Raw genomic sequence first — 22,093 nt, 5'->3', positions numbered from 1 at the left:
GTCGTGTAAGCAGAGGATACTATTAAAGGAGGAGTAATTATTAAAAGGAAACAAATAGCGTGGTTACGTCAGAGCAAATGTGTGCTCCTTTTACTCTCAAGGACATAAGGAGACGGTCAGGACGTTGGTCGCAAACATCTGTTTGCCCAGTGACGTCACCACCCCCATGCAATCCTCTTCTGCAAAAAGCAGATGCCTTATTTGTTTGGCTGGAGAGCCATTAATCCTAAAGTCAGTCAGCGTGGGGAAAAGACTGGACAGAGAAAGAGACCGGTACTGTTTAACAGCACGGATATTGGGAATATTCAGCCCATCTTCAGTCCCAGAAGGAGCTGCGGGAAGTACGTTGCTTTTGTCGGCTGTTCCTTGCGAATGGAATACAGAACGCATTTGGATGCTTATTTTCTCGAACATGCGTATTAGCTTAACGCGGCGTTTGCCTGGAATATATCTGAATTATTTTTGACGCATTCGAGGGTTGAGTATTCGTTTCACATTTGGAAGCCTATCACGTTTCTAATATGCATTTTTGTGTTTTCTTCTTGTAGGTGTTTGAGTACGTACGGATGTGGTCGAAGCCCCTGACGCTTTTTTGACAGAGCAGAGGTCCTTTCAAGCAGATCAAACGGTTAACCCCCCCTTGTCCCTCTTTGTCTCAGACTGGCTATCATTTTGAAACCAGCTCCAAAAAATAATGAAGGCCTTATTCCTTTGCTGTCAACGTTTCATGGCCATATTTCATCATATGGCATCTAAGTAATCCTTTTGAGCATTCGTTTCGCTTTATTGCAGATCCGTGGTGTGTTTAAACACTTAACGGAATGGTTTCAATAGCACAGGACATCGCTGAGTTGGGGTTTGAAAAGCATTCTTTTAATAGGAAATACGCCGCATAGAGTCATACGCGCCGGGACACTAAAACCACAGGCTGTGGAATGACTGGATAAACGAAGGATTTCATGATAATACAGATGCTTCGGGTTGGTTACAATGATGGAGAGGGTTTGTGGTATGTTTTAGTCAGGCTCTGCGTGATTTGAGACTCTGGCTCTCCGTGTTCACAGCGGACCTTGATTTAATGTCTTACAATTAAGGCACGCGGTGAATGCCAAGAGCGGAGCCTTCCACCTTCAGCAGGCCAAAAAATACTGCAGGGTTAAAAATTCTTCCTGAAAATGTGATTAAATCCCCCCCCACCCCAATAAAGCTAGTTTTGATAGTTCTGGTCTGTGTGTTTTGGATATTGTGCTAAACAATTGTGAAAGTATATGTGTACTGCCTGCAATCTGTAAAACCATAAAACTGAAACAATGCGTTACGCTGCAGAGGTCTTGAAGGTGAGGCGCTGTCCACCACGTGGTGCTGAATTTCTCTTTGCCGATCTCTTACTGCATCACTGGGAACAGATAAAATAAATTACCGACAACTAACCATTTGCACATGTGCAAGCCAGTGTGCTTGACCGGCAAAGGATAAATGGTAATTTTAAGATCATAAAACATAGCATGAAGGAATATAAATTATATTTTAGTTGAAAACAATTAGAGATCACAGTATTGTTGTTTGCTGAATCTGAAATCTGAAATTATATTAAACAAACTTAGCCTATAAGTCAGCCAAACATTCCCTCACCCAACTGATTACACTGTTTTGTGTTTTACACCAGAAATAATATAAAATATTTTACCCACCTAAGAATCATAGAGAGACTGACAATAATGGCAAAATTTCCACAAATGTATGCTCTGTTGAAAGAAAATATGGAATGGCCTGCTTAGAGTTGATTTTCTTCTACAGTAATCTTCAATCCAATTGAATGATCCCTAAGGAGACGTCGACCCCTAACGGCTAAAAACGTAGTCTCCAAATCAAGAAGAAAAAAGAGGGAAAACTTAAAGAGACAGTACATCCCAAAAGAAAATTCTGTCAATATTTACTCATGTCGTTCCAAACTTGTATTACTTTATTTATTTTGCAGAACACAAAAGAAGATATGTTGACTTTTTTAAATGACAGAATACACAAATTCTTACATTACAGAACAGAAAAATTACAGAACTTTCACCCCCCCCCTTTTTTAAATACAAGCATACAAATTACAAATCTACCCAAATAATGCTGCGTTGAGACTAAAGATGAAGATCTTTAATCACAGAAAGAAGAAAAAAATAAGGTATGCAACAACATACGTTTAATATGTTGAATACAGTGGAGATAGTTTAGAAAAGAAAAAAGTCCACGCAGAACAATTACATATTTGTGAGTCAACATGACAATGAAGCTATAATCATCTGTCAGAATGGGTCGTGAAAGAGGGTAAGCGAGACATTGGATGATGGCAACAGGAAATTGGGCATGACTCAAATAAATAAAAATAAAAATAAATTAATTACCTCTCCAGGATTCAAGAAAAACTTAATGCGCCTTACCAAAGACACTGAACAAGGGGCATCATGATACTGCTGTGAGTTATGTAACACTCGGCGTCAGAACATTTCAAGATGTTGGAGGAATGATATTTATCCACATCACATCCCTTAGCCGTTTTGCTACAAATAACTTTAACGCAATAACACGTGGCCAATCTGGAAGATGTGCGATATAACTGAGAAAACCACACATGTCTATACACTAAAATTGCTATCACATTCTACATAACTTAAATTAGCTTAGACGCTCAATGCAGAGCAGTCATGCATCACATAAACTCTGCCATCATTATTCAGATCACGGCCACGATTGCGCGAGGCGAGCTGCTCTCGTATCAGAAGTATGCAGTAATTGGTATGAAGTGACCACTTTGAAGTGATAAAATTGCTACTCACTAAAAAAATAACATGTATCGGTTCATTGTGTTGCTATGCAACCAGAGTTTGTTAAAAGAACGAAAGAAAAAAAAAACCCTACATATGTGGCGCAAGATTAAAAATGAAAAAAAAAAAAAGAGAGACATGTATAGAGCAACCCTGCCACCTGCAGGAGCAGCAGGAGTTCACTGCTTATTTAAAAGATTACTTGAACGTAAACAACTCGTTCATTCGTGGAGTCCAGCATCTATGCCGTTGCTAAGTGATGAATAATAATATGTATTAAACAAGTACAGATGTACGAGGGTGAGTGAGCGGAAACAGAAAAGGCGACTCAGAAAAAGAGGACTGAATTAAAGCATTTTACTTTCGGAATATTGCGTCTATTATTATGGTAACTGAAACGGTATTATTCCAATGATTTGGAATAATTTATGAACATGGTTTAAAGTGTACTACGCTACATTGTTGTCACAGGATATCACGTTGCATCGTCCTATCAAATAAGGAGTCAAGAAAGAGATACTTCCGGTTCATCTATCACACTGGAAACTGCTCGTTGTGGCAAACGTAGCAGGTCAGTCTTGGTTTTATGCACTGCCCTACAGAAAATTCGCATCCTTTACACATTGTCTATGTTGCAGCAATAATTAAAGCAGTGTACCTTTCCTTACATAGCCCATGCAATTACATGTATGCATGTATGTATGCATGTATGTATATATGTGTATATATAAAATATACACACACAATTTCTTGTCTTTACCTTTTAATTTAGGTTTAAGTGTGAGTTAAGGTGTAGGGGTAGGGTCGACAATGTTATTTTATATGTAACTACATAACGTAATCACACGCACGCACACACACACACACACACACACACAGACACACACACACACACACACACACACACACACACACACACACACACACACACACACACACACACACAGCTTATATATAACTACAGGAAGATATTTTAAATACAAGTACCACTTAAAAAAAAACATGTATACAGTTCACACAGTCCAAATCCACTGTATCAAATGATTAATTTACATGTAAGTACATAATAGTTAGACACCTAATGGAAAGTGGGTCCAAATATTTTATTTACTGTGTCACAGAAAAAGTTTTAAGACATTGCTAAGTAATATCTGTCATAAATACAGTACATAACTAAATACATAAGCTTTTCAGTGTTTAATGTGTGCAGTCTGACACCATGTGGCACAGGACAGTCATTGCAAAAAAATGTAATGTAGTTTCTCCACAAACAAACAAACAAACAAACAACCAATACATAAATAAATATATATATTTTTAATAATTAAGCCTATTGAAAAATATATATATTAGAAAATAATCTGACAATATCAGTATAGAAGACTGAGATCTAAGGAAAGCAAGCTGAAATGTCCTAATTCATTGGAAAAGCTGACTGTAGGCTATATATGAAGTAAAGACATCAGTGAAGACAGAAGAGACTAGAGAGCTGAGCTGCATGAAGTGTAAAGGCAGACCTCAGCCCGGTTTGATGGGTATAATGATGGTCCTTCCTGTTGACAGCAATAAAGACCATCCCTCAGGCTGTGTGTTTCACCATTACTGCCAATATAAAATTAGTCTCATTCTGAAATGATAAAAAATGTAGGCATATATTATGTAGTTCTATATTATAATGTGACTATTATTATTAAAGAGTAGAATTTCTGTAAAAGGTTCAATAAATAGGCTATGATTTGGAATTTTAACTATTTTGTTAAGTGAAAATGGCAGACATATATTAACCAAAATCAAATCTGACTTCATTTGCAAAAAAATATGAAAATAATATTATAAAAATATGTCTTCTTACATTTTAATAGTTAAAAGCTATATGGTCCACTGTTTCAAAACATTTTAACAAACTGCTGAACGTCACTGCCGAGATATTATATGATAACAACATAATATGTCTTTTGATGACTGTTACGTGACACCACTTGGACAAAAAAAAAAAAAAAATCTTGTGAGCGCAAAACTCATCATGACCACGCGGGGGCGATTCGCGTTCACAAATGTGTCCACTTTCTTTTTATAAGCATTGCCCCAAAAGTTCGCACATTACCATTGTCTGCAACTGTAATATACGGTAGCTTATACACACAAATAGGCCAAATGAAGATATAATTTATTAAATAGTAGCTACGCCTGCTTACTCCACTAACGAATGCAAAATTAAGATTTATTCATGCAAATTTATTCTGCTTTAAAGACTACATTTTAAAGCCTACAAGGGATTTATTTAATATTGTGAATCTGCAAGATGAGGATAGGTCATCACAATACTCTAATAAATAAATAAATAAATAAAGACTGAATAATACTGTTGTCTCATGTGCTCTGCTATGGAGCAGTGATATAAAAACATGAGCTTTAAAACATCAAAAGTCTAATTTTTTTTATATCCACAAGTAAAAATGTGAAGTAACAAATATAAGAAAACAAATAAATGTATTGCCAATTTCCACGACATTACGAGATTCTTCAAATTTCCTTTTTTATTTTCAATTTTAAACTTTGTATGTCCCATGAAAATACTAAAAACAAAACAGAGCTCTTAGTGGTCTCTTCTCGTGAATTGTTAGTTTAAGACAAAAATAGCAGTTGATCCCAGAGTTTGTACCAGGTCCCTTGACCGGAATATTTTTTTTTAGATCTTTTAATACTCTTCTCCGAATTATGCTTAAGCACTCACTGTATCTGCCTCAGTTTATGAAAAAACTCTGTATAGCATCTACCAGGAAACATCATTAACACAAAACATATAAGAAGTAGATTTTGTATGTATCTGCACTGCAAAGCTCAAGAAACGACTTGAATACAGTTGTACATTAGGTGTACACAGATGGGCAGAGGAATAAAAGAGCTGGGGCGCTTTTGTAAAGCTGTGAGAAACCCGTTTGGATTGTTTGTTACCGTTTTAATCCCATTAATTAAAACGTTAACCTGATTGGGTAGTGCGCGCTCAATCCCGATAGGCGAATCTTCTTCATATTAATAGCTAGACTTGAGATAATGATGTAAAAGACTCCCCCTTCTGCTGCTGATGCGGATCGCTGCCGAGATCTACAAAGTGTGTCTCAACACGATAAACGCAGTGTAGAGCACTTTAGGAGGAGCCTCACTTGACAAGTGGAGCGGCCATCAACATCAACTCCACTTCATAGAGTAGAAACTTAAGGAGAGGACAGCGGCTGAGTGAAGCCCCATCATCGCATCCGACTTTCGGGAGACTATGGACAGGAGAATAAACTTGGGTGGAGACATTTTTCACAAATCTCTCAGCGCAGTCTCGAGCAAAAAGATGGACTCGTTTCGACCGGCTGCGGGTATTGATCTTGGTTCGCGGGACAGCCAGTCGCCCATCAGCTGTTTTGAGCAGATCGACCCAGACCCGGTGCAGCCCGGGGGGCGAGCGGGCACGCTGGGTCTGCCCACCGGATCTTTGTGCGTGAAATACGGCGAGAGCGCAAACAGGTCTTCGGCTGCGGAGAGCAGCGGCGGCGAACAGAGCCCGGACGATGACAGTGACGGCCGATGCGAGATGATGCTCATGACGGACGGGAGAACGACTATGCCCGGCGCAAAGTCAGAGGGAGGTAAGAAAAACAAAGAGCAAAAAACGCTGAGACTAAACGTCAACGCCCGGGAGAGACGGAGAATGCACGATCTGAACGATGCGCTCGATGAGCTGCGCGGGGTCATCCCTTACGCGCACAGTCCGTCCGTACGAAAACTCTCCAAAATTGCCACCTTGCTCTTAGCCAAAAATTACATCCTCATGCAGGCACAGGCGCTGGAGGAGATGAGACGGCTGGTTGCGTATCTCAACCAAGGCCAGGCTATCTCTGCTGCCTCCCTGCCCGCGACCACAGCTCTCACGCACGGTTTGAGCGCATACGAGCAGCCGGCTGGTTACCCGTTCTCCGCAGGAGTTGCAGCGTCCTCCTGTCCAGACAAATGTGCCCTTTTCAACAATATCACCTCCAGCCTCTGCAAGCAATGCACTGACAAGCCTTAAACTCTGCAGCCGACTCTGGTAGAAGCACATGTGCAACTTTTGACTCTGAAAAAGAGAGACTGATGTTTGCCAGCAGTTTTACAATGAAGTCAATATAGAAGAATGCTAAAAACTTTTCTTACAACTTCATTCCAAGAAACACTGATTGTGTACATACGGTATAGCCTATACTTTAAGTGCTGGTGAGCGTGGGATAAAAACCAAACAAAGTCTATGTCTGATGATGATGAAGAATGAACAGTTAATTAATGTGGACCCTTCAGAATGACGTGTATCACTGACCTGACAACTTGCAACCATGTTTTACCTTGTTTATGATGCCAAACTTTTCAAGGTTTTAACTCTAACTTGCAATAATGCGTATTCTTGCTACTTCGAATTTATGTTATATAAATGTTTGCTTTCAAGTGACATCTGTGTTTTACAAAGCAGCTGCTGGAAGGAGCAGCGTATTGGACTTTATTACAAAGTAGCCGTGTTATTTCGAAAGCTTAGTTGAGATCGTTCATTTTAAATTTGTAATATAATATATTGTTGTTTGGTGGAATCTTAAAAAAGTTGTTTTGCTCTTTTCATTTTTCTAAATGGATGAAATCAAGTGGGTCTGCATGCCTGGTCTGATTATGCATTGTCATCATTGCTGTAAATCTCGCCGATTTTGCTTTTTACAAACACACATACAGTTTGGCTATTTAGGGACGTGGCGGTTTCAACTTGTTGTCAGGTCGAGGCTGGAAGCAATGTTGATATATTAGTTTCAATATGACCACAGAGGGCCATTTGTATGTGTTGATGTATTGGAAAGCTTTATTAAAATATTTTGATCCAACGTATTATATGCCTGGTTGTATGTTGTGATGCCTCTGGTAGTAAAGTGATTCATGGCTCCTGCTGGCTCAAGAGATTACGATCAATAAGTCGCAGGGGGGAAAAAAATATTTTACGCATGACACGTAATTTGTGAAATTATAAATTTCGGCATCTGGCAACTTAATTGTATGTTACATTTAACGAATTAAGCAACATAGTTTCCTCTTTAAATTAGCAGTGGTGTGTAAAACACTTGTTTTTAATTTGATGCTCGATAACATAAAACCCCTTGGAAAAAAAGGCCAGACTTTATTAACAACAATGCCCTATGGTTAAAGGAGAATGTCTGTTAGTATTATAGGATAGCCTAGAACTTAGTCACCCCGATCATGATTATTTAAAAAAATCCGTGACGTTGTCTAGTAATGTTAATTTGAAAACAACAGTGTGTCAAAACTGTCGACTGTAATACATATATTCTTTTTAATTAAACACATCGTTAAGGCAATTAAACCTCCTGGATGTGATTAAGGAACATAATTACGACACTGTTCACTGCTGTAATTGGGTGTCTTTAATCACAGGAAACAGTCACGAGCATCAGTGTCAGTGTCATTAGTTTGCATTGTTCTAGTTCGGCTGTCCATCACAACGGGACGATTAGATACGGACAGGAAGATGCCCTTTACACGATGCTGATATCAAGTGCAAAAGAAACGTCGTTTTCACTTTAAAACTTAATTTCTACAACAGACACCAAGAACATTTAGTTTAAGATTTTTCTCAAATTAAAAAGTCGAAGTTTCAAGAATGTTGAAGGCAGAGATCAAATAAATTATGCAATATTCAACGCAGTTTTACAAACAATACAGAACTATATACATAAAACAACTAAATCACTAAAAATCATTATTTAGAAAATTATTATTTTACTAAAATAATTGTACAAAAATGATCAAAACAGGAAAGGTGAAACATTTTATGAAAAATACACGTAAATATCATTAATCAATAACAAATAATAATAAATGAAAATGTGAGGAGAAAAATCTCAGCATTGTTAATACGAAAGACAGTGGCTTTCTATTAAAAACCACTTGGCGCCTGTGCGTAAAAGATTAAACAATTTTTTTTCACGACTTAAAATGTTACCGATGTATAAGATAGGTGTTTACTTCTAAACATTACGTTTCCTTTATCGAAAAGAAGTTTTAATTTGTCTTACCAAGACGCTGACATATTTGATAAATCTGTTTGGAAGGATATGAAATCTAAATCTAATCTCCAAAAAGTGAGAGGTTTTGGGTGTCGTGGGCAGAACTGTTTCTAACAAACACTTTTAACAATTACAAAATGCTTTCTCGCACTCCAAGTGACTCGTGTTTAGTTCAGCACCAGGGCCAGCACCAACACTATACATGACGCTCAGTATCACTGTCTGCATGACATCACAACCTTTGTAAATACGTCACCGGAAATACCTTTTCAGTAAATGAGAACGACGAGAGCCAGACTAAATACTAAAAGATACTCCAGTAGAGCACGAAGGAGAACTCAGGCACATTAAAGAGTTTTAACCAGAGTTTGTCTCAGTTTTATATGGGACGACCTGCAAACCCCGCTCAGTCACCGTTTAATGAGACAAAATCATACATAATTTAAAAAAGCCAAGCCCCTTCTAATTTTACATATTAGCCAATAACAATAATCACATGAAATCAGATGCGAGGAAGGAAAAAACGCCTTTTCTCTACCAATGAAATTTTTATGGATCACAAAATAGCAAAAAAAAAAAAAAAATGGCTTGCATAAAAACTATACCTGTCAGACGAAAAAAGTACAGTAAAGCTGTACCATTATAGCATGCAATGAATGAAGATTAAAAATACTATATACCAATCAAAACACAAGAAATACATCAAAAGTTCCCTAATCAAAAAAGCAAAAGCAAAACACAACCATAAGATAGAAAAGGGTTTTTGAAACACTTTAACTCTCTCCAATATTTCAACACTGTAAATTAGCCATTTGGAAAGCATGCACTGGTATTATGGTATTAGTCTGTCCTCTCTAATTCTCTGCACAGCACAGATGTGGAGACACATGCAGGAGTCATTAATCAGGGCCAGCAGTAATTAGCCATCCCAAAGCTTTGCCTGGATAAATACTGTCAGCAATTACTGTGTGGAAGTCAACTACTTCCAGGACCCCATTTACATGATTTCCATCATTCTCTCCCATGTTCACTTTCCCAGTGCAACTAGTTCACATACCTTAACAGGCAGCGAGACAATAATGACAGTGCGTTAATTATAGATGGAACTGGGATGCATTATTTAATACAGCAATTAGTTCACAAAGGGCTTAATTCAAATGTATTAGGATGGGATCCATCAAAAGCAGTCTGAACTCTCTTAAGAGGCATAAAGGCAGTGCTATCACACAGATTCTAGAGCTTGTACTGCTCAAACTCACATAAACTCCAAACCAATGAGGCAACTAGAAGAGATAACCACCTTAACAGTGACACAGAATCAAAGCAGAGTTTGTATTCATGAACCTAATAAAGCTTAACCTGTCTTTACAATAATGTAGATCTGGTGGATGTGATTTCACAGAGGTTCCGGATACTCTTAGATAGATAGAGAAAAGACAATAACAATAAAGTGCTATAAATAGGGAGATTTATGTTTTAAACTAGCATACACGCAAAACACAAACACTCAACACAAACACAGACATATATACACAAAAACACTCAAACACGCAGACAAACATAAACACAAATCCTCAACACAAACATGCACACACACACACACACACACAAGCATTTATGTATTTTTTTCTGTAATATTAATTGTGATGCAGTTGGAAATTTTTTTTTTTTTTAATTTAGGTCGTGATAATAAGTGTGCATCTTGCATTTATGTATTTGGTCTTAAGATTTAAGCCTTCAATCACTTGATCTTTAAGTACTTTATGTGCTGTAATTATGCCAAATTCGTCAGTGAAAGTACTGGAAATCTTTTAAGCGTCACGGTCTAGATCTGTCACTTGTGATCATGAGCTATTCTTCAACAAACAGGAATTACTGAATTACATTTCTTGAGTATTGTCTATTGTCTGGATGAATGAGATTAATGGACAGTTTTATTATCTTAATCCCATTCCAAAACTGTCCTTTTCTTTAAATAATAATCTGATGTTCTTGGAGTTGTTTTTGGATTACAGCTTTGCTCAGACAAGGCTCGAATTCACAGTGCTGCTAGTGAAAGATTAGTATTACACAAGAGGTCAAAGGTGACGGAACACCTGCACCAATAACTATGGTCTCATTAGGCTTTGAAGGAAAATGTTTCAATTTGTAACAAATGCAGAGTGTTTGGTTCAGCCCAATTAGAGACAGTTTAGGGGTTATGACACAGAAAATGTGTCATTTGTTTTCAATATACTTAATTAAAAACAGCGAGGATATAAGCAACCACGTATCTGAAAGTTAAAAAAAGTCAAAATACTTTGGCATCGGAGTTTCATTACATGAAACTGTTGTCACATAATCACCATATGTGTTCTGAACAGAAAAGTGTGATCACAGCCTGATTCTTGCCATATCAAATGACTCATACCTAATAAAGCTTAACCTGTCTTTACAATGTCTGCATTGTAGCTTCAGAGGTCATGAATAAAAGTGAAAGATAAAAAAGGTGCCTTTTCATAAACCATAAAATATCCAATTTACCATATCAAGAGTTACCAGAGCACTTATTTGTAATATAGATGTGATGTATGCTGGGGATGATAAACAAGGATATTCAAAGTATACATTTAGAGGACCTTATTGGACCGTCCTCTACATATCAGCATCAGATTCAAAGCCTAGGAATTGAATCATCTCTCTGTTCTTATACCAACAAGAAGAAGAAATATGCCGTACATGCGATAGTACCCCAATGTCGCACGCTGTAATTCACACTTGGCTGTGGGATTGCTGTGCATAATGCGGGTATTAAAAAAAAAAAAAGAGAGATGTAAAAAAAACAGGAACAGCGAGCAAAATGCCCAGTGTTAAAGTTAATTACTCTTCGAATTAATTATCAACGTGATTTTGTCAATGTTAAGGTGCACTGGCAAAATTCATTTGTAGATGAATAAGTGATAAGAACTTAAACACCACTTTTCAAACAGTAATATGGCAAATTTGATCTCATGGAAAAAAAAACTGGAGAAATGGTGAACCTAAAATATCACTAAAGTAAAGTATATACAGTATCGAATTCACAGTGCTGCTAGTGAAAGATTAGTATTACACAAGAGGTCAAAGGTGACGGAACACCTGCACCAATAACTATGGTCTCATTAGGCTTTGAAGGAAAATGTTTCAATTTGTAACAAATGCAGAGTGTTTGGTTCAGCCCAATTAGAGACAGTTTAGGGGTTATGACACAGAAAATGTGTCATTTGTTTTCAATATACTTAATTAAAAACAGCGAGGATATAAGCAACCACGTATCTGAAAGTTAAAAAAAGTCAAAATACTTTGGCATCGGAGTTTCATTACATGAAACTGTTGTCACATAATCACCATATGTGTTCTGAACAGAAAAGTGTGATCACAGCCTGATTCTTGCCATATCAAATGACTCATTTATAAAATGATTCATTTTTACCACTGTAAATGGCATATGAATATTAATGTGCATATTCAAAGGTACACTTATGAACAACATAGTCCAGCACCTGTTCAGGACGATCACAACGTGCACATTGAAAGGATACGGTTATGCTCAAAGCTCACTGACCCTCATATATACTACATTGAAATACATTCCAACTTCTGATATTCATTAAATGTGGCTATGGGGCGAAGTGTAAAGTGCCAGTGGGACAACACCATTACCAGGGGAGTCAGTCAGAGCAACATCCCCAGCCCTGCTCCCTCACTCCATGAGGCAGGCCAGGCATTCAGCATCAGCCATATGAATGAGGCACAGAGTGGACATATGGAGTTAAAGCAAGACCCCTGCTGATTGTGGCCCAGGATTAATGTATATATTCATGTTATACATTACGCATGGTGTTTATGTAAGGCTCTGTATTCCTAATGAGAATAAGGTGATTAATTGTTAAGGGTTCTGCAGCCTTTAAAACAGCATTTTTTTGTTGTTGTTTTCCTGGTCATTAGATCCTTATATGTTTCTGGATGAGATAGACAGACATTTTAAAATACACACAGAAATAAGCATGAATATATATTCAAAAGCAATTAACCAATTAACAATAAAATATATATTTTTTTAGTTTAGTTTGTTTATTCTTGTAATGTTAGATAAGTGACATTTTGTAAAGATACTGAACGTTAGAATTTCAATAATATGTCAAATTGATTTTGATTAGGTTACAGCAACATATTAAAAACTATTTTAAAATAATAGTTTCAAAATAGCAAAATACAATTTTAATTTCTGTACCCACATTTTTTTAAATTATCTTGATTAATTAAATGTTTTGATCACTTCAAATTAGATCTCTTCCAGAAACAGTCCTCCCTTATATCATAGACATTTTAAAATACACACAGAAATAAATATAAATATATTTTGAAGAGCAATTAACCCTAACTATATATATATATATATATATACAGTATATGTATGTATGTGTGTGTGTGTGTGTGTGTTTTAATTAATTTATTTCTATATATTATATTTATTTATTTCTGTGTGTATTTTAAAGTGTCTGTCATATTTCTGTATATTTTTCAGTGTATTTGAGTGTAAATGCCAAATAAAATAGACACTATAGATACTATAAAAACAGATTTGGGCTTTTGGGATCTTTTAGGTTTCCACCAGAACATGAGTGTTACATTTCAATTACATGAAAATTCATTAAAAACATGGACAAAACAACTCTGTTCTTCAGAATGAAAGCAAATTATTTAACATACAGTAAAGTAGATTCTCAATGCAAGTGCTGAAAAACAAACCTGTTAATCAAGATGCCAACTGATCAGTTTGCCAATTAATCTGCAAATTAAGACAAAAATCTACTGGAAGATAACATGAATGAATGCTACAACAGGAACAAACAAGACGGTGTGCAGGAAACAATGAATGAGCAGCTGGGGATGTGTTTTAGTGTAACACTCATGGACATTACGCTTCTCATCTCACAGCCTCATTATCAGGCATGTGACTGAAAATATCATCAGTGTGTTAGTAAAGGAAAATCCTCTAATGAACACTATGCTGTGTATTTGCATCCATGGACAAGCCACCAAGTGACCACGCAAACGACACACACGTACAGAATAATTACAAGCCCAGTGTCCTTGGCTTCCTAGTGGCCTTCACCTTGCACTCCCGACACAGTGAATTTTATGGCTAATTTCCGGCAATTTCTCCAGGCAGTTTGAGTGGAAATTCCTGCAGGAATAATGTGCATAATTTGCATGAATCATTCTGATAGAATGCATATCAGCATGTAGACCCTCCCCCGTCTGGCAGCACAGCACTTAGTTTGTAATCACAGCTGACTTCTCTCCACCAGCACTCACAGAATCTGAAGGTCTGACCACCAAATCCTTAGCCTCATTCGCTTAATAATCTGTAGGAGCCACCAATAAATACACAAAAGATATATAATGGAATATGATTTAGAGAGATGCACTGATGTGATTGATATGATAGCCGATAATTATTTCTATTTTGACCTATTTGCTTCAAAATACTTCATGTTGAGTGGCAAAAAAAAAGAAAAGAAAAAAAAAGCTTCTAATCTTCAAATTTTTCGTAATATAATCTTTCTCACAATCATTTAACATATGTAGGACTACTATACAGGGTTATTATTTTTTAAATAAAACTAAAATATAAAAACATGTTCATTAATTGAAATACAATAAACGATAACTAAAACAAAATCAAATATAAAACTATTAAAAAAAACATGACAATATTTCTCATTTTCATTTAATTTCAAATTAACTTGATGTACTAATGTACTACTAATAAAAACTTTTTAGATATATAAAAAATTAATAAAAACATCAAAAACACAAAACAAAATTAATACAACTTTAACTAAAATTACAATGAATTACAATGTAATTAAAATTACAAGCAGATAGTATATAAAAATAAAAACATTCAACATTTATAATACTATCCTATTCAGTGTTACAGCTTTAGAAAGTATAATGCATTAAAACAAATGAAAAACAAACCTTGAAATAGAATGCATTTTAACTTACAATCATTTATGAGAAGTTATAATGTATTACAACGTGCATTACGAATACGTCTAACTTTAATTCATTATACATAAAGGCTTTAAGTGTTACTGATTTAATCATAACCCATTTCATTTTTTGGCATTATTTAATTTATAATTTGTTTTTATGTATTAATTGTTTTATTTACATAATGTAATAAATAATTAAATGTATTTATTCAATTGAATATTAATTAAAATAAATATTTCATTTAATAAATTACCTAATCTTCATATTTTACTTACATTTTATCAATACTGACATCATAAAAAAAGAAAAAAAAGAAAACACGTACATTTACCGCCCTATACTATATGGTCAACATATAGTGCATCCCTATATGTACATATAGAAGACATTCAAGAAGACATTCAGCATCAAGACATTTTATTTGTGGGCTCTATGGCACTTTCTCAGTCTTTTGTCTTTTCATACATTTGTCAGAAAAGATAGGACTGTGTTCAGTTTACCGCCAACTGTCATGATCCTGTAAGCCAAGCCTTTCTTACTATAATCAGCAGAGGTTAGACGTGCATTATGGCTAAAGATGTGAAAAAAAGGATGAAACCTTATATACACACACACACACGCACACACCCACACAGAGATATATATATATTTATATATTTCAGTAATGACACAGAAACTGAAGATGACAGAAAAACGATGAGCATTTTTTTGGTGCCACAAAGAATTGGCACAACACATGTGCCCTTCCAGATCTGGGTGCCGTAATGAAGGTGACAACTGGACAGTCATCTGCTAGGTGGATCTTAATCATAATAATCTAGGCCAGGGAGCACAAACCTCTGTAACAAAGCTCTAAATGACATGTCTGCACAGACTACCTCCTCTCCAGGGGGTGGGGTGGTCCCTCAGTTAACACAGGTTTTCGGAAAGCCAGACGATAATTAGTAAATGATGGCAGTCACATTAGCCTCAGCCAAAGTGGATTAATTCATTTTGAATGGCTTGCTTCCTAAACGTAGCCATCTTGTGATTACAAAAATGGTTGCTTTTTTAGTAGCTGCATTAACAGCATGAACAAACGTAAGTGTATTTGTGCACAAGAGGATGAGATTAACCACGAAGGGCTTCCTCAAAGCACCAGGAGATAGAGTGAATGACCCAGCGCAGTGAAGCAGCATCTGTTTCTGTGCATGTGCTGAGCAAACAAGGCAATTTAGGCCATGTCAAGGGATCAGCCCATAAACACAGTCCCCCGCCTCCCTCCAAGTGCACGCTTTATTCAGTCAAACACCCTAAAACCAACAGCTCTAATGTCACTCCGCTCCAACACTTAACCTGAACGTCGTTTTAGGACTATCGACAACCACGTGTGTACAATTATTCTGCTGGGAAAGGAATGATGGATGACGGCTTGTGTTCTGTGCTGCCTGATTCACAATATGTTATGATAACGCTAAGCTGGAAGGCATCAAATAGTTTATTTAGTGTATTATTGATTACTATGAGAGGTCCTAGTGGTGGTTTTACTGTACTGGGCTATTTAAAAAGAGAACGACACATTTATTAAGGTTCTCAGTCAGAACTGAGTATCTGCCAGGGATCTTGCAGTCTAGGGAATTTGCACTGCCCAACACTGATCCTTTCCAGCTGTTCTGCCGTTCACATAGAAGCATTCAGTTAGGTTATAATGTATATAAGCTCAACTGCTATGGTTTATTTGCAAAATTCAGCATTAGAACTAATATCAAAACAGACCTCTTTGTTATAATGTGCATGTGAGCAGTTCTTGTGTGCTCTCAGCAGACTAAATTTGCTGTAATGAGACTGGGAGCATGGCTCGGCAACTTAACATTAACACACAGCCAAACTGACACCCTATCAGAAGACCCGTCAGTCCCCGTTATATATGGCACAGAGCTGCATAGACCACAGTCTGATCTTTAGTTTGAGTCGTGCTGGGATTCATCACTAAATGGGACGTAAATTTGAAATACTGGTCATTTATGCATAGCATAAACTGAAAATGTACACAATATAAACGTACAGTTTAAGACGCAGTTATAAAATTTGTATTTGTAGGCATGGAAGCAAAACTTTAGCTGAGATTGATGCATTTTGACGGCTTGCCTTCAGGGCAGAGCCAGTGTCACAGTTTTCATGTAGCAGAATACATGAACTTGTCTGATACTCCTGTAAGTTTAATCAGAAATCAAACCATGTACCGTCTTTCACCTTGCTGTTTTCTTAGAAGATGATTTTTAAAAGATTTGAAATTACATTTGCTTAGGTATGTGCACTCCATGGGGTTAATATATTATATAATATATCAATATATATTTAAATATTGAAAATTATAAATGTAAAAATGTAAATTCAAAGAAATTAATATAATTGTAATAAATAAATAAAAATAAATAAAACAACAAAAAAAGCAAAGTTTTGTATTTAATTGATGTTTAGCTGGTTTATTTTCTGATATTTAATTTTGAAAAATTTAAGGGGGTCTGAATACTTTCCGTACCCACTGTACATACATACATGTGTATATATAAATATATATACATATACACACACACACACATATATATACATATATACATATACAATTAAAATTTTATATCACAAAGTAAATAAACTACATACCAGTTAAAATTTAAAACTGAATTAAAAATTCAAATTCTAATACTGATTACAAATTCAAATTTAAATTCAGGAATTGAATTAGAATTTAAAAGGCATCGATCCTGAATGGTGCATAGCTGATTTAATAGAAACACATTTGATAAAGAGGTACTTGAGCCAAAAAGAAGTTGGCAAATACTGTTCTTTAGTACTTTTTTAAAGACAGGATTCAAAAAAAGGTCAAATAGATCATATAATCTAAGGCGGCCATTCATATTATGCAATCAACATTGATAACATAGAAAGAAAAGATGAAATTGAAAATTAACACCTGTTATTAGACTGATTGGATGTGAGGTGTAGCTAATTAAAATACGTGAGGGTGTTCGCCCAGCCAAGGATAAGTCAATGCTAATGACGACCAATAGGTTTGTCAGAGTGGTGGCTGCAGAAACTGAGGACAGTAATCACAGCCATCACCGTAATCTTTTTCATTATGCCAGTTATGTGTCATGTTTTACAACCTGAGCAAAAATCCAGACCTACCACAAAGTGGGGCAAAATGTAATTATCCTAAAGGCTTTTTTTGCACAATAAAAACATTTTATTATTAGTCAATTAGTAGGAATAGTTAATGCTTCAAGGTCACCCACCCTTGTCCTGTCTTATGAGCTGTCGGTCTCCTGTGGAGTAACCAGAGCTGTATATTTTAATAGATGAGCTCTCTGTCTGCTCACCTCACTTTAATGTTGATCACTGAAGAGGTTTAGCTCACTGTTGAGTCGTTGCTCCGAGGCATAGTGCCATGAATCAAGGCTTGTCTGAGCACTTAAGCTTGACAATAGAGTAACATGGGAATTTCGCGTATGGGACTTCTTTGTGAACAAAAGCTTGAGACTCGCATTGTACTTTGATTTTATTCTGAGTTCAACCTGGCACTATACATGTATATGGGGCCCAATTTAAATTCTAATGAACTAAGGAACATAAATAACATACAATTTGAGTATAAGATGACTATAGAAAATACATGTACTCAAAACTGAATGCTTGTCTTTAATATTAAACGGATAGTTCACCCTAAAATGAAAAACCATATTTTTTTTCATACTATGGAAGTACATGTACTCAAAACTGAATGCTTGTCTTTAATATTAAACGGATAGTTTAAAATGAAAAACCATATTTTTTTTCATACTATGGAAGCCAATGGCTTTGGTCAACTGCTTGGTTACCAACATTCTTCAAAATATCTTCTTTTGTGTTCCACTTGAGGATTGCATCTCAAGTAAAAAGCTCTATATAAAAAAGATAATACAGAGGAATATAAAAGAGACATAACTAACGTGTAAAGCAAAATGAGAGGTGTCATCATTTATTCACAGAGTGATAGTTATTAGCAAATTAGTCCTCCTGTCAGATATACCGCGTTAATTTACGCAGGGTGTTTATCGTTATAATTAAGATGTAATTTATCATCAGTAATGAGCCAGATTAAAAATAAAGCATACTGAATGCTCAACATAAGTGCTCTCTAATGCTGTTTTTAAACGATGATTCAACCACTCCCCTTGTAACAACTATTTATCTGAATAAATAAATAAAAAAAGTTGCATATCTCAATCAATGCATTAACCCAAAAAGCACTCAGCTATTTAAGCAGTGTAGTCTGATGTGATTAGGGTAAATAAAATATAACAATTCATTAAGAACCTAATGACTGTGGCTGAAGTCATGCATATTTTAGATTAAATAAATAACTCTGCCAATATGATATTTGCATATGCAGCTCATATATAAAAGAAAGGCATAATATCTGTTCCTGAGTAGACATCAGAACCTTGACACAAGAATTTAATTGAATAATTAATTATAAACAGAGCACATGCAGGTTAAAACAGAATCTCAGCATGGACAGTAACATACAAATACTTTGTACTTTCCTGCATGATCTTGTTCTTGTAATTGTTTAAGTATTCACAATATAAGTAGCCTATGTAAGTACTTTGTGTATTTACAAAACTTACATACATATAAATAAGTAAAAGTAACTGAATATATGTCTAAATTAAATTATATTATAGAGAGTATACTATAAATGAGTATAAAAATACTAAATCAATAAATAAATTCTTATTTACTTCAATACTTATTTACAAATGTACATAAATTTTCTTTCATTATATATTTATATATTTACAGCATATGTATAGTATAAAAATGAAAAGTATGTCTTACATTATAGAAAATGACTATAAAGTGTACTAAATCAATGTACCAAATACAATCTCATTTACTTTAATTCAAAATAAAATAAAATAAACTCCCCTTGTAACAACTGTTACAATACATGGTACTGCAATCTATGCTGTCTGAAATTAGTCTGTCTGAGCTAAAAAGGCAACCATACTACAGTACATTAGAAAAAACCTCTGCAACATTTTCAAATATAAACTACACAAACATTTTCTTAGAACAGCATGCAAAATAATTTGAATGTTTTATCAAAAACTAATAGGTTTATGATGAGACTTGTACCTTGATTGCACCTTGTTGTTGAACAAAAAAAACAAAAAAACACTATATGGCACAAGTACAACGTACTATGATGTCTGAAAAATAACTGCAGTAGTATTTGTTAATTGTCGAGAGGCTGATAAAATAGAACAGCTCATGACCTCTACAAGCACATCTAGTAAATCTGCATTTTCTCCCTGATCTTAACTTGACGAAGGGCAGTGCATGGCATATTTCACCAGGCCTGTCATCATCCACCCGCACGCCCCTTTCAAATTGCTCAAGAACTTAATTCTATCTTTCCATGGTCAAGCTGTGATACTGACAAAATTAGCATAGCTAAAGTTTGGATGCATTCCCATGTTAGCGGTTGTTGTTTTTCCAACATTTTCCAACACAAGCTCTACTTGAGTCTCTCACTTAAAGCTTTAATAAAAAAGGAGTGTTTATGTAACGTGGAGCTTGTTACAGAGATTTTCCAGGCCTACTGACAGTGATGTGCACTGGGAGTGTGTGGGGATGACGGTTGGGTGGGAACGGGGACACTGCACCTCCACACAAAACCAAGAGAGCTATTTTCTCAGACAGGTCAGGGCTTCGCATCCTGGTGGACGGGTGCTAGGTTTAATGTCTTGATTAAGCTGACATATATGTCCCCTACACCATCTTAGAATGACAATCATTGAGGTTTCAGCAATCGGCCGAATCACTCACCCTCTTCGAGCCCATGTTGAGTTACCCGTGCCATCCAACTGCATTTTCCAAGTGAACTGGTTTGAAAAGGGGTAATTGGTAGATAACGGCAGTAGGAGATGACAGGGCATTTGTCAAAGATGCAGAAAGGAGACTTTTGCCTCTGCGTATGCATGTTTCTAAGAGGTCAAGCCTTCAAGTGCACCTGGGAAACTCCTACTTTCGAGCTGGGAGTTCGTTATTACGTCATGCCATGCATTTTGGAAAAACAATACAGACAGTCTAATCGAAACTAAATAATGGACAACCTACCAAAAACGATTTTCTACTCATGGTATCTAACAAAAACATTCATTTTACATAAGGCAAACCTCACGTTTGCTGTTTTTAATCTCTTTCATAGACAGTGCAATAATACTATTGAAATACTGCATTAAAAAGTAAAATAATTCATCAAGTATTCAATGCACAATCATTCATTACCACTCACAACAGATTTGTTTCCTGCCATTTTTCACGTCGACGCGCCCCTTCCAACTTTGCAACACGACAACGATATATACTAAAACTATATACTTTTTTAAAGTTTTATGTACACACAACAACATCGTCAAAACATTCCCCGTTCACACAGATCCGCAAAAATGACAAAAAATTATTTATTGTGCATGCAGGCCATTAGTTGGCGATTTCACTTTGTAAAGAAACACTATGCGCCTGTGCACATACCTATAGACTGAACACGTAATACACATGCGCATAACTTAACTGTTTTCACAAATTTGTGTTTTTTTACTGTATACAAATTAAAGGAAAGGCCAAACCGCATAAAAATTTTTTAGTTTTTAGTTGAAAACAAAGTTGTGCAAACAGCCCTGCAGGCTGCATCTGAAATTGCATACTTCCATACTATATAGTAAATTAAAAACAGTATGTGTACAGAGTAGTATGTCCAAATTCATAGTAGTCATGAAACAGCGGGTGAAAAATTCCCAGATGTATTACTACTCCTGTCGAGATTCTGAATTGCAGATACGATGGACACTTTACTATCACATGAACAGAGAAGTCGTGAATGACAGTAAAGCGATGCAGCTGACACTGGTATAGGTCCCATGAAAATAGCTATGTTTCCATCGCCCTGTTTTTATGTGCATTTTGAAGCATTGCATCAGAAACGAGTGATGGAAATGCCAAATTTCCCAAACAGCAGCATCTGCCTCCGAAAGCAATAACCGGATTGATTGTGTTTCGTCTGCTCGCTCTGAGGAGCAAGTAATTTATTATATATGAAAATTATTATATTCAGTGGCTTCTCCTACTTTTCTTAGTGAT

The 22,093-nt window shown here is 35.9% G+C and overlaps 1 protein-coding gene across 1 annotated transcript; it reads left to right on the top strand.

The window, feature by feature from the left end:
- Nucleotides 1-5,817: 5,817 nt before the first annotated feature.
- LOC107663598 (class E basic helix-loop-helix protein 22-like) lies at nt 5,818-7,697 on the top strand. Its single transcript, XM_016453837.1, has one exon. The coding sequence runs from the start codon at nt 6,088-6,090 to the stop codon at nt 6,871-6,873; it is 786 nt and encodes a 261-aa protein (XP_016309323.1). The 5' UTR covers nt 5,818-6,087; the 3' UTR covers nt 6,874-7,697.
- The last annotated feature ends 14,396 nt before the right edge of the window (nt 7,698-22,093 follow it).

This window comes from Sinocyclocheilus anshuiensis, unplaced genomic scaffold (genome assembly GCF_001515605.1).
Source record: "Sinocyclocheilus anshuiensis isolate Anshui unplaced genomic scaffold, SAMN03320099.WGS_v1.1 scaffold928, whole genome shotgun sequence".
NCBI lineage: Eukaryota > Metazoa > Chordata > Actinopteri > Cypriniformes > Cyprinidae > Sinocyclocheilus > Sinocyclocheilus anshuiensis.
Note: the sequence above shows the minus strand (reverse complement) of the source record. Positions and strands in the feature narration are given on the sequence as shown.

Coding starts and splice junctions, on each gene's coding strand:
- LOC107663598 (XM_016453837.1), top strand. CDS start 6,088: ATGGACAGGAGAATAAACTTGGGTGGAGACATTTTTCACAAATCTCTC.